The 13761-nt window shown below is 36.7% G+C and overlaps 1 protein-coding gene across 1 annotated transcript; it reads left to right on the plus strand.

The window, feature by feature from the left end:
* The first annotated feature begins 2422 nt into the window (after positions 1-2422).
* On the plus strand, positions 2423-12047 carry LOC586215 (tRNA dimethylallyltransferase). Its single transcript, XM_030983179.1, has 9 exons — positions 2423-2602; positions 3368-3604; positions 3995-4635; positions 5287-5429; positions 6833-6950; positions 7322-7518; positions 8223-8329; positions 9232-9352; positions 10486-12047. The coding sequence occupies exons 1-9, from the start codon at positions 2480-2482 to the stop codon at positions 10683-10685; spliced, it is 1887 nt and encodes a 628-aa protein (XP_030839039.1). The 5' UTR covers positions 2423-2479; the 3' UTR covers positions 10686-12047.
* Positions 12048-13761: the final 1714 nt, after the last annotated feature.

Here is a 13761-nt window from a genome sequence, read left to right on the forward strand (position 1 = left end):
TTTTCTTCTTCTGCAAGTTAAAAACCTAGAAGTTCAGTCACGAAAAGTGCCCGTATTCGACTTTGTGAGATTCGACCCTATGGTAGGCCTTTTGGTCATAATAGCCCCGATATAAGAAATATTTTCATTTTTCCTGTTTTTCTGCAAAAAGGACTTCCTTTTAAGTTTGTGGAAAATGTTCTTGAGAGTATTTTAAGTAGGACTCAACTCCGCCTGAACGAAATGTGTTAAACCTTCGAACAAGCGACGCCACTTGAAGGGGGGGGGGGGGGGGGGGTGGCTACAGTTCGCTCCCTTAGTAATTTTTGACATTTTTCATAATCATCAGACCGAGCGCTATACGAAAAAAAAGGTATAAAAGTGATGGGAGGGGGGGGGGGTGACGTATCTAGACTTCATCAATTTGAATCACCTCAAGCGGGCCCATCGAGGTAGTTCATTTAACTTATAAGAGATAGAGGGAAAAGAAGACTATCAAATCAACTTGCTTTCAATATAATTATGTAAATATATGCATACATGCATTATGTTTGAAGAGGTCTAATTGTGGTCTACTCCCAGGGGTCTCAGTCAAATATAAATACTATAATTGTAAACATACGTGACCAATAAAACGCGTATAATATTTCACTTGATTATAAAGGGGGTGTTTTTTTAGGTACTTTTTCAAAATCCTGCTGTATGCGTTTATAGGGGTATTTTTTAAAGATCCCGACTCCGAATAAAGCTGATCGGGAAGCCGATTGTCTATAACGTTTGGTTACGTCAGCTTGCTAATGTAGCACATGAAGTCCTTATATACTTCGCCTACTAGCTAGGATAATATATCAATTAGTAGGCGGTTTCCGTATGATCACGTATTAGTATAAACATATTCTTTCACAGGTAATAAGAGCTTCCATTTCATTTTTTGAGAGGGGGGCGTTTCCAAAGCTGGTCTTTACCTTTAATTATGTGACATGCTTTTTTACGACCGGGGTTTACAACGACGTCATCAGCATGGATGGGATCCCCGGAGAGGATGGTAATCCATATCCCCCGTTCGCACTTCAAATGCTCAAGGGGTACTTTTACAATTTTACAATTTTACAATTTTACAATAGGCCTATACTTGTTGAAGAGGACTACACTTAAAGGGATCCGGTAACTTCAATTGTCTCAGATTCTGAAAAAAAAACCTGGATTTAGCTAATGCTGCAATGATAATTATTAACCTTTATAGGTCAGTCATGCAGGAACCCCATGCATGATTTTTACAAGCCGATCGCCTGTCTGATTATCAAGATATGATTGGATATCGAAACCAAATGTTTGCGTTTGCCAAACGGTTTTCATAATACTACAGTCTATTGGAGAAAACGAGTATGGTAAAACCGGTCACTCAAAACAATTTTTTATTTTTTTAGGCACTTCTTGATCACTTTTGAAGCGCGATTTTTTAGGGCGGCTGAATCACATAATGTGTAATGATTTGTTTTTAAAAAAAATATTTTATATCAAATTGCTCTCTAGCTATTATGATTGTTCAGAAGGAACATAATCTTAAAGTTATGGATTTACTAGCACGTACAATAGATGGTAAAACAAATTGTCTCTACATCAAATTTTGTTCTAATTTAGTGCATGATATGTGTGCCACATAGAGTGCTTTGTACCTCTTTATTTATTTCTATTATTATATGTCTCTCTCTTTCTCTTTTTCTCCTGTTCTATTCTGCATGCTCTCAGTCTCTGTATGCATCTCTTGCTCTCTCCTTAAAATAGTCTCTTTCTTTCTCTTTCTTATGTCTCACTGTCACTCTGTCAATTATCCTTTCTATCTATCTATATTATCTGTCTATCTATCTGTATCCAACTTTTTATATCTATCTAGCTAGCTATCTATTTATATGTTTGTATGTCAGTTCATCTATCTATCCATTCATCTGTATTTACATCCATTTATTTATTTATTCATATTCATACTGCTAAGTTCTATATAATTATCAATCAAACTTATTCATATATTTTTTTCCTCATAATATACTTTCATTGGACAACATGATATCAATTTAGAAAATTAATGACATTAGTTAATTTCTTCTAGATCATGTTTAAACATAATTTTATGTGATGGGAGTTGTGTGTCCGGACGCTTAACAAAAATAAAGCCGTCATTTTGCCTTTGGATTTTAGCAAAAGAAATATGCATCAAATAGCACAAACAATCATAAATATTAGTCCTTTAAATATGGTTTAACATGAGATTTACAAGATTTATGAAATATTGTTTGTAAACGTTTTTAAATTACCGTTTTAATCAACTGTCCAGACACATAAAATAAGAGTAGTTGTTAAATGAATGTTGTCTTTAGTTTGTTTGTTTGTTTGTTTTAGCTAGTGCTATAATATTTTCATTTCGAATTTGTCTTTTCAAGTTCACCATAACAGTTATCGGTTGATTTGATTGAAAAGGAAAACAGAGTTCAAATTAGGAAAAATGCAAGCTTTACGAAATCCAGTCGTTGTAGTCCTTGGAGCAACAGGAGCTGGGAAGTCAAGACTCGCTCTAGAACTAGGAAAGAGATTCAACGGGGAGATTATCAGCGCAGACTCGATGCAGGTAATAGACGATTCGTACATGTAGTCCCACACGTTGAAAATGTTGTGTGGTTTACTACCCGTTTTAGCTAGGGCTCTTCAGCTACCCCCACTCCCAGGGGCGTCGCTAAGGGGGGGGGGGGGGGGGGGGGGATGCGGTGCGACAACCCCACCTCACAGGTTATTATCAGTAAAATTGCGCCGTCATCTGAACAAAATGAGAAAAGGGGAAGAGGGAAAGGGAAAGGGAAAGAAAAGAAAAGGAAAAGAAAAAAAAGAAAGGAAAGAGAAGAGAAGAAATTAAGAAAGAGAAAAAAGAAAGAGGAAGGAAAGGAAAAAAGAATAGAAAAGAAAGGAAAAGAAAGAAAAGGAAAAAGAAATTAAAAATTAAACAAGAAACGGTGGGGGAGGGGGGTGGGATGAAAGAGAGGAGAGGGGGGGGGGGGTGTAAGAAGAGCCTGAGAGAGAAGGGGTGGGAGTAAGAGAGAGAGAGAGAGGGGGGGGGGGGTTGTTGGGTGGAGTTGTCTTGTCGAGGGAGCAAGAAAGATATGCATAGTGTCGGGTCAGCTGTGTCTGTTTTTTACCAGAGCTCTTTTTCAATTAATGAGAGCATTTTTGGAGTGTTTTAGAGCTAAAACGGTCATCTATCCTCTGTATTTTTTTCGCTGACAGGTATGCAAAGAGATTAAGAGCAAGTTGGAAAAAACTATTTTGCATCTCATTTCACAATCATGAGATGTTAATAATTGATATCATTTGTTTGTTCTTGTGTTTATATTTATTTTAGGTGTATAAAGGCCTGGACATCATAACAAATAAAGTTACACCAGAGGAACAAGAGCAGTGCCCCCACCATGCACTTGGTATGGTCCAACCCCTACAGCGCTTCACTGTAGTTGACTTCAGGAATCGGGTGATTCCACTCATAGATGGGTTGCTTAGCAGGGGAAGAATACCCATAATCGTTGGAGGGACCAATTACTACATCGAAGCCTTGCTGTGGAAAGTCTTGCTAACAAATGAGGTAAATGTTACAACTACATCCTCCTGCATGCATACATTACATTTACAATTTATTTTGTACTTTTTGTTTAAGTGAACAATAATTGTGCAAGTTTCTGCCCCCTTCCCTTTTTCTGTTCTCCTGCTTCTATTAATTTTTTTGTTCAGACTAAAGAAAAAAAAGAGATATTCCTTCCAATTTCTTTTGGCAAGAAAAGATATTCCACTTGAAACAATGTCACAGTACATAAACTTTGAATATATCAAAGAGTACAGGATGGGTGGTGTACCCCTCATCTTAATTTAGTATAGATCTCTAGGATAGCATGCTAAGTTATCAAAGTTTTATGTTTGAAACCAGATGGTATCTGTTCTGTTCGATTATGTTTCTTTTCTCATCCATTATTTGTAGGAGAGCAGCAGTTCCGAAAGTCTTATGTTTGAAACCAGAGGTGAAGTGGAGAAATTGAGACTCAGACTAAAAAATGTACAAGATAAGCCGTCTCAAAGTAACTTACAAGGGACTTGTTCTAATGAAAGAACTCCTTCTGAGTCATCAAAAACAACCCTAGAGTCACATAGCAAAATTGAAGTACAACAGGATCTACAAATTGATAGGCTTCATGCAAAAGAGTCCATTGTGACAGCCAGCCAATCAGAACATGCCTTTCATCATGAATGTGAAGGTTCTGACCAATCAGAGATGGAGATCAATAAATCCTTGGATGGTAGCCAATCACGAGGTAGGACAGAGATGACATCAAACCAATCAGAATCAAGATTACAACAAGTCAACATGAGCTCTGACCAATCACATGTCTCGGTTCCAAATAGCAGCTTGTCTGATGAAGACAAATCATTGGAATCTTCGGATGAAATTCCATCCACCCTAAATGTTTGTCACGATGGGAGTGGTTCAGAAGATATGGTCGATGGAGTTATTGATGTGAACGTCACTGAAATGGAGAGTAGCGAGCTTCATGGTCTTCTTCGGGAGGTTGATCCACAGATGGCTGATAAATTACACCCCAACAACAGGAGAAAAATTATCAGGTAAAAATGTATGGAGGATTTTAACGAGCAAGCTGGTTCTTGCTCTTTTTCCTTCACTCAAATCACCCTTACAAGTGGAAAGAGAGTATATGTAAGTAATGAGAACAGGGTATATCATTAGACCTGTAAATATATATACCAATTGTGTAGCTGTCCTTTCGCAAACTCCTTGTTCTTTAAATATTTTTAGTGATCCAAAGCTGATTTAAAAAATAAACTGAACATATGTCTCTGTGTATAGACCACTTCACGGTTAGCACATGTCCCAAATGACCCCAAATATCCTCAGATCTTCAAAACATGAAGAGGTCCCACTTTGTACATTTTGAAATAAACACTCCTACAGCGATGGAGGTGCTACTACATACATGTACATAACCTTTGTTTCCCCTTTTCAAACCTTGTGCATAAATGAATAATGATTACATGGCTTTCATGAGCATGTATCCAGTATTTTGTCTCTGTGTATTTCACACTTTGGTCTGCAATGACCTTTATCTGCTCATGCTCAGACTGCAAACGTGAACTGGCTTATTACCACACCACCAAAAATGCACCAGAGGTGATTTTCCATTCTACCACAAATGTCTCCTTTGCTTCTACATGTCAGTATCTTTACAATGTTTATTTGCACACCGTCTGTTTCTGTAGGAGCCTCCAGGTGTATGAGCAGCATGGTGTATGCCACAGTGATCTTCTGAGAGAGCAGAGAGACCAGGTAGGGGGCAGCCATCTTGGTGGTCCGCTCAGGTACCAAGACTCCTGTGTCTTCTGGGTTCAAACAGAACAGACAGGTAAACCTTCCTACACTAAAACATGTACAGTCAAACCTGTCTACAGCGACTGCCCAAGGGAAACAAAAAAAGTGCTTGTTGTAGACAGGTGGTCTTTGTAGACAGGTTTCTTTAATACCTGTTGTAATGAGAAACCATTTTCAAGCTAGGGAAACAAAAAATGTGCTTGTTGTAGACAGGTGGTCTTTGCAGACAGGTGGTCACTAAAGCAGGTTTGACTGTATATGAAGACTGCTCAAGAGACAAGAATGGTCTTCATAGATAGAGGGTTTTCTTTACAGGTAGTTGATAATGCAAATATCACTTTATTTTAGCCATCTCTATGTAGCAAGACACCTAACTTTTCCCAAAAAGCTACCTTGGTGGTCCACTTGGATACAAAGACTCAAAATCTTCTTGCCAAGCAAACCTGCCATGATGATAAATCATTGATCAAGGCTTATTAACATAAATTTTTACGGTCTGACCTACATCAATGATTCCCAGTTCATTTTCCACATAATCAACAGGGGAGCAATTTGGTAATAATTTACTGCTATATGTGATGTCTGACCAAATCTTAAAGAGAATGTAAAGGGTTCCATAAAGCCATATTGTCTTCACAAGATACAAATATTGCTTTGAAAAGAGATATTTCAGTTTAAATATTTACTCTCAGTATATCTAAAAAAAAATACTTTTTGAGTACCGGTAGAATAGATGCCATCATACTGGTACAGGCTATCATAGACAAGTCTGACTTGGGTTCTGTGCGTAAGGTTTTATGGAACACAAATTATTTGTCATATTATATGTATACCCAAACCCTTCTATACCGGTAGATGGAATCCTGACAGAGAATATGAATTCTGTAGAGTTTGTTTGGGCTAATAGTGGCTAAGATGCTCTCTCTCCAAATATAAAAAGGAACATGCAGTTTGAAGGTAATACCCACAGAAGATAATGCCTATAGTAATTACACATACTTGTTTAGAATCAAATCTACCTTTTTTATTCTTGAATATTTCTTTATGATGGCTGTTTCCAAATTTGGTGGCAAAGAAAATGTTGAAGAGAAATGACAAACATTTAGTTAAAAATGCTCTTGGAGAGGTGTGATTTTGGTTGTACGGTCAAACCTGCTTTAATGACCACCTGTCTACAAAGACTACATTTTTCGTTTCCTTTGAAAATGGTTTTCTCATTGGAACATGTACTAAAGGAACCTGTCTACAAAGACCACTTTGTGTGTTTCCCTTGATCGGTCGCTATAGACAGGTTTAACTGTACAACATTTGCTCTTGCAACATTATCTAAATCCATATTGCAACCCTAACCCTACACCTTTGATGAGAGAAAGCCTGAAGAAAATGTCAGCCCTTTTAATTCCATAGTATTGTCAACTTTTTTTGTTCTTTTACTAGTCTTAGATACAAGGCTGGACAAGAGAGTGGATGGTATGATGAATGATGGGCTGGTGAAGGAACTGGAAGATTTCCACAAAGAGTACAATGAGCGGAGACTAGCTGGCAATATTAAGGAGTGAGTACTGATGAAGCTTGATTTTATCTTGGAAAATAATTCTATTTACATTTGTGAAGTACAATTGTTAACTTTGGACAACTTGAGCCACCTTTGCACAAGCATTAACCAATGACTTGTCCAAATTTTGATTTGTCATGACAGTTAACATTATTTTACTGACATGTTTTGTTTTCAGAATACCACCCCAGGTAGGAAGAAATTTCTGTAATGCTTGAGTGCTTTGTCTGGTAAATCTGGGGGATATACAAGTAGTATAATCGTATATATCAAGCATAGTGATTTAGCTGCCCTGCCCTGTTATCTTTGTATTATTTCACACAATGACCCCATTAATTATTATAACCTGTCATCATTTCATAAATTCACAGGGAGGAGCTTTATACCCAAGGCATCTTCCAGTCAATAGGTTTCAAGGAGTTCCACCCATATCTCGTCATCAGCGAGGACGGGAAGAAGAGCGACGAGGGTCAAAGGTCACTGGAGGAAAGCATCGAGAGGCTCAAGAAGGCAACCAGGCAGTATGCTCGCAGACAACTCAAGTGGATCAGGAACAGATTTTTAAAAAGTAAGGGTAGTTTTGTAAGGGCGGCTTAAAAAGCAGTTGCAGGGATCCGTTTAAGCTTTCAGGTTATATTTTAATTCAATCATAAAGATTTCCTGACAGAATTCTGAATCCAAACATTTCAACAAATAGTTGTGACCAGTTCTCAATTGCGTACATATTTTCTTTCCTGTATCTCATTTGAATTGTACATGTTAGATTATAAATTATTTCCCAAATTTGTAATTCATCCATTTCTTACTGCTAACTAGCTAGTTCGATTAGAATTTATTCCAGATAAAGATCATCAAGACTAATACGAAAAGAAGCAGTTTAAAAATTACTTATACACTCATACCCAACTATTAATCAGGATCAGATTTTTTAGTTTAAGACTTTGAGAAGTAAAATCATTCTTGTTACAGTGGAATTGCCCAGAGCATGTACATGTATCATGTTCAAAGAAAGAAAAATTTACTTTCTTTGAAGTAGGCGCGATAGCTCAGTTGGTAGAGCAGGGGTCTTGTAATCCGGTGACCCGGTTTCGAAACCAAGGCGATGCGCTAGTGCCCTTTGTTAAGGCATTAATCCTCATCACCAGGTCCCTCGGAGAGGACCTTAAGCCGTCGGTCATCTGGTTGCTTACTAACAAGCATTTATGCTTTCTTAGCAGTCAGGTACAAAAACAACCACACACTAACTCTCTTTATCTTTTTTTTTTTTACCAGGAGGCAGCAACTGTCCAGGTGTGTATGGGTTAGACTCGACCAAACCTCAAGAATGGGACCAGAACGTTTTGGAGCCAGCGGCCAGGATTCTAGAAGCAGTCATAGAGGTGGGTAGAAAAGATTAAAGAAATGCTGCAAAAGTACCGAATGTGCAGAGGAAGGTTACTAGTGCCCATTGAAATATACCACGTATATTTTTATGCCTCAGTTACGAAGTAGCCGGAGGCACTATGTTTTCGGGTTGTCCGTCCGTCCGTACGTACGTTCTCGTGATCGCGTTATCTTAAGAACCGACTGATGGATTCCTACCCCCGCGCCCCCAAGAAGAAGATTTTTCCTGACTCCTGCTCCTTCTAGAGTAAAACTAAAAGTCTAAAGCAGAACACAATTTTGTCTTTAGTCGTTTCATTTTGATGATTGAACTACATGTCTATAGTGTTTTACATATATACACTTGGCACTTGCACAAGAATTCTTCTATTTATATGAAATTATTTAAGTAATTCTTACTTTAATACCGCAATTGTATGAAAACCTCCTGTCCCACTGCTCATGTTTTTATCTTGTGTAAGAAGAATATATTATTTTCAATTTGTATTTTGGGCAACCATTACAATGAGTGATTTCAAGTTGGGTGTTTAGGGTTGGTGTTGGTGTTTAATAAACACCAACACCAGCCCTAAACACCGAAATGGAAATCGGCTTTGACCTCTGAATATCATCATCTTCCCGTAGCTAGTGTCATCGACTTTGCAAAATTGTCGTCTGCTGAACCGACCTATGTGGCTGGTGTTTATATTTTACGTACAAATGTTCTATTCATTAACACTAGCCCCTAGGGATTAACCAAATGTTGATGTCCAGTTCAGTGTTAGTGTTAAGCTATTGATATTGATATCGTGCTCTACAGTTTATCAGTAATTTTTTTTTGCTTGATTTAAGAGCCCTTAACTGCTCGAAACACTAACACCCAAATTGAAATCACTCAATGTTTAATTTTCCACACCAGGGTAAGGATCCGCCGATTTCACCACTCCAATGCGAAGAGCGGCAGGGGAAAGACCTCTCCCAGACCTTTGTGTGTGATGTCTGCATGGGGAGACAGTTTGTTGGTCAGCAGCAGTGGACAGGTAACTTCATCTTGTGTATACAGGGGAGTGTTTCACAAAGACTAAGATCAATTTTAAGTTGGACTTAACTATGGCAGGCCATTCATGCCACTGTTTGCTCTCACCATTGGTCAATTATGATCTTTAGATAATATTTTTCCTTCAATAATGAACAATCAAAAAAAGGAAAATTCTGTAGATTTGTGACCATGATATGTACGTCCCTTGAGAAACCAATGCCAGGAAAGGTTAGAGGAACTAGTGGCATGAACTGCCTGCCAAAGTTAAGTCCAACTTAAAGTCGATCTTAGTCTTTGTGAAACACCCCCCTGAATTGGCAATCCAATCAAAGTTGTAAAGAGTTGATTTAAGTTGAAGCAGAAACAAAGAAGAAAAAGGGTGGTGAAAATGAAAAGAAATTGGACTGAAGACAGTTATGAATATAAAAGATTTGTCATTAAATTGATGTGATTTCTCAAATTGGCAATTTGGTCACTCTTTTGGGTCAGAACATATTGTGATTATTCTTTAACAATTACCATGACCCTGAAACTTAATGAAAAAACAGAAATTATGTCATAAAATCAATGTCTCATTTTCATTTTGTGACATTATAGGACATCATTTTTCTAAATTCACTTTGTTTAAGAATTACGAAAATGGGAATATGTATGAGGTGCACTGTGCTTACGTAGAGGTGTTGTGGGTTCATTCCCCGACAAGGCAGGCCCAGGAAAGAAACCGGGACCTGGTAGGATGACAAAAGCCTTAATAGTAATTGCCATATACCCTAACGGCGACCATAGGGTAGTAATAGTCCCCAGGGAGTGGAGATGGTGCACATTGTGCGTGCATGAATCCAATGAACCGAGAAATGATATCTGAATGTAATTGAGGGGAACATCGATAGAACAGGGGTGAGTTCCTCCCTGAAAATAGGGCAAAAAACATTCTTACGTGTACATGATCTTTCGAATACTGTATGTAACATGCGATATATAAATCTAGATTATCATTATTATGTCATTTATTTTGTGGCAGCATTTTTTCCATTTTTGACTAATGTCTGTTTCCTTGTTTTATCTGGAAAGGAGACATAAATGTGTCATGTGATGTTGATATTTTCATACTTGTATTTTCTCTTTGATACAAAGCTCATCTTAAGTCGAGAAGACATCAGAAACAAGCGAGAAAGAGAAGACTGAGAGAACTGATGGAGAAAGAGAGTACAAAGAGACAAGCAGCAGCATCATCATCATCATCATCATCATCATCTATCACACAGACAGGAACCCCAACACACCAACAAGAGGCAGGATTCAGTATTGGTGACACCAAAGGTGAAATTAGTTAACTTGAGCTAATGTGCAATAAGTTCTTGATGATTTGAAGTGCTCGGCCCTGTTTCATAAAGCTAGTTAGCAATAACAAGTTCTAATAATTGTTACAAGCTACTGAAAATTGTGGCATTTGATTGGCTGAATTTGTCATAGCAATTTAGCTTATGTTATTGATAAAAAGCTGTATGAAACTGGGCCCAGGTTATACAATTGTAATGTGAAAGGAACTGACCAGGGTAGTGTTTCACAAAGACTAAGATCGACTTTAAGTTGGACTTAACCATGGCAGGCTGTTCATGCCACTGGTTCCTCTCACCATTATTATCTTTTAGATAATATTTTTTCCTTCAATAATGAATTATAAAAAAAAAAAATTCTGTAGATTTGTGATCATAATTTGTACGTCCATTGAGAGTCCAATGCCAGAAAACTGTGAGAGAAAACAGTGTCATGAACTACCATAGTTAAGTCCAACTTAAAGTCGATCTTAGTCTTTGTAAAAGACCCCCAGAAGATTGGGAGGATTAATCATGTAGTATATAAGAATAATAATTGTTTTTTTGTTATTGAAATTTTGCAATCATCTAAAACATAAAACAGATCATGAATCAATCTAATGCTAAATCTTGTTGAAAATCATGTGAAATGAAAAGCACTGCACACAGATATGGTTGTTTGGGACTACATGCCAAAATGGTATCAAATAAAAAAAATAGTGCCAAGCAGTATAGTACCGATACATGTAATACATAAAGGATACCACAACAATTATGCTTTTTTTTCTTCAGAATGATAATTTAATCTATCAACAAACTCGTCATGAAACAAACAATGACAACAATTGCAACAGTCCATACCTACACTAGTAGCGATTTCATCACAGCTCTTTAAAAGCTGTGAAAACAATCACTGAAGATAAAGTTGTACTTACATGTACGTTATACACCTAGACTTGTGCATTACATTATTTTCTTGCAAGTGCTATTAAAAAATGAATGTGTACTTCTAAATGTATTTTTACGGCAGTGGTACAATGTAATAAATGTAGACCAGTACGTGTTACTGTAAAAGCTGTTCTAAAAGTTAAACAGTTGAAGAGATATACCAATGATCAATGTCGGATCTTTCAATTTACAAAAAAAACAATTATAACTGTTTCTAATAAAGCATCATACCAGTTATGACCCGTCTGACCAAAGGCCTTGCGCTATTGTCTTATTCCACATGTGATAAAACAAATCTTGAAGTATTTTATTCACCGATATATACTGACATGCAGTTCATCGGTTTTGCTCTTTTGGGAAAGCTTTGGAAAGACCTTTAACAAATGAGAAAATATTAGACAAGAGAGGGAGGGAGAGAGAGAGAGAGAGAGAGAGAGAGAGAGAGAGAGAAAGAGAGAGAGAAAGCAAAAGAAAGAGAGGGAAATAGACTTAGAGAGATAGAGAGAGGCTCTATACTCAGCCCCTTAACATTTTCTACCAAATCCTTTGGCACATGTTATTTATTTGTAATCTTGAACATTCAGTGTCAGTTTTGTTGGATTATGTAAGAATTTATTTTCTATCATTACCAGAACTCAAGGTTATCTTTATTTTTGAAATCAACAATTCTAAATTACTTGATGGTAAGCAGAAAAATGGTATAAAATTCAATTACTGTCAACAATCAGTGTAGCAAAAATCTTAATCTAAAATCTACAAACTGCTACTATCTATTGCTAGTATGCCCACAACTATGATAACACACAGTATCACACACCTTTGAGTATTACAAAAATGTATTTCTATTATACACTATTGTATAAATAAGGGCAAAAATATACAAAACTCTTATTCACAAATGATACAGTTAATGTTTGTACATAATTACATGTTACATTTTATATACACCTCTGACAGACTTTTTAAAGGAATTTTATTTTAGATGAGTGCCAAATATCTATAAAAAATGTATTTTCGTTCGAACAAAAGGAGAAAGTTTTGATATGGGGTTATGAATTTGGTTCAATTGAACATATTGGAAGCATATGTAAATTTATAATATTCAATGATCGTCACGGTTGGAATCGAGTCTAAAATGATGAAATTGTAAATAATAAACTCTTTGTTGTGTAGCTCTCTCTCAAGACCGATATTAAGTAAGCTTTAAAACTATGTTTCTTGACTACAATCAATATATCAGAACTGCATATTCTGAGATTTTCATGGTCACAGTTACCGGTATTCAAATTCGAAAGCAGAAGTGTTTTAGGGGCTAGATTTTCTAGTGCTTATAATACATCCACAGGGGCATCCCAATATATCAACATTTTAAAGAATTACTATCCATCCAATTTTCAAAATTTCCCAAAACTTTGCATTACCTTGGGATCCCTGACTTTAGGCTTGTTCAGACTTGACACGATAAACCGCAGTGAAAAATGGCAACTGCACAACAAAGGACTTGCACTTAAATAGGCTTATTCTTTAAAGGGAAAGTTGAGCTTTGTTGCAGAGGGCGCTACACAAAATATTTTTGTGTGAGATAATGACAAACTGAGTATCAAATTTGAAAGAATATACATTTTAAATGACAAAATCATCTTTGTTTGATCAAAATCGGTTCAGAGACGGCTGAAATATCCATAAATATAACCTTTTGTAATAATTATTTGTGGGGCACCACACCACTAACATTTGGTAATTTTTTTTGAACCAGCCTTTGAAAAACGTGATAGAGCCTTATACATTTTGTTCCAGCCAATGCCAATATTGGCTTTTTGTTGGCTATAATATGCACAATCAGCTGGCCCGTGTATTGTTATTATTATTTTATTAATTAATTAACGGTCACCATACTTTTTTGGAAAGTGGAGCTGAATTGGTGTGATCGATTTGATCTAAATTCACACATTTGGGGGTCTAAAATTACCTTCATAGCAATTTTAGTTTCTAAAAGGGTACTAGAAATGTCATAAATACGAATAAGAGCAATAACCATGCACTTTGAAGGCATTTGCGGTCTTATACAAGAACTCGACTCTCCCTTTAAGCTTTGTGTTATAAGATACAGAAATGTGTGGTGTATTACACTTTACGTCATCATGCC

This window comes from Strongylocentrotus purpuratus, unplaced genomic scaffold, assembly GCF_000002235.5.
Source record: "Strongylocentrotus purpuratus isolate Spur 01 unplaced genomic scaffold, Spur_5.0 spur5_scaffold_13, whole genome shotgun sequence".
Taxonomy (NCBI): domain Eukaryota; kingdom Metazoa; phylum Echinodermata; class Echinoidea; order Camarodonta; family Strongylocentrotidae; genus Strongylocentrotus; species Strongylocentrotus purpuratus.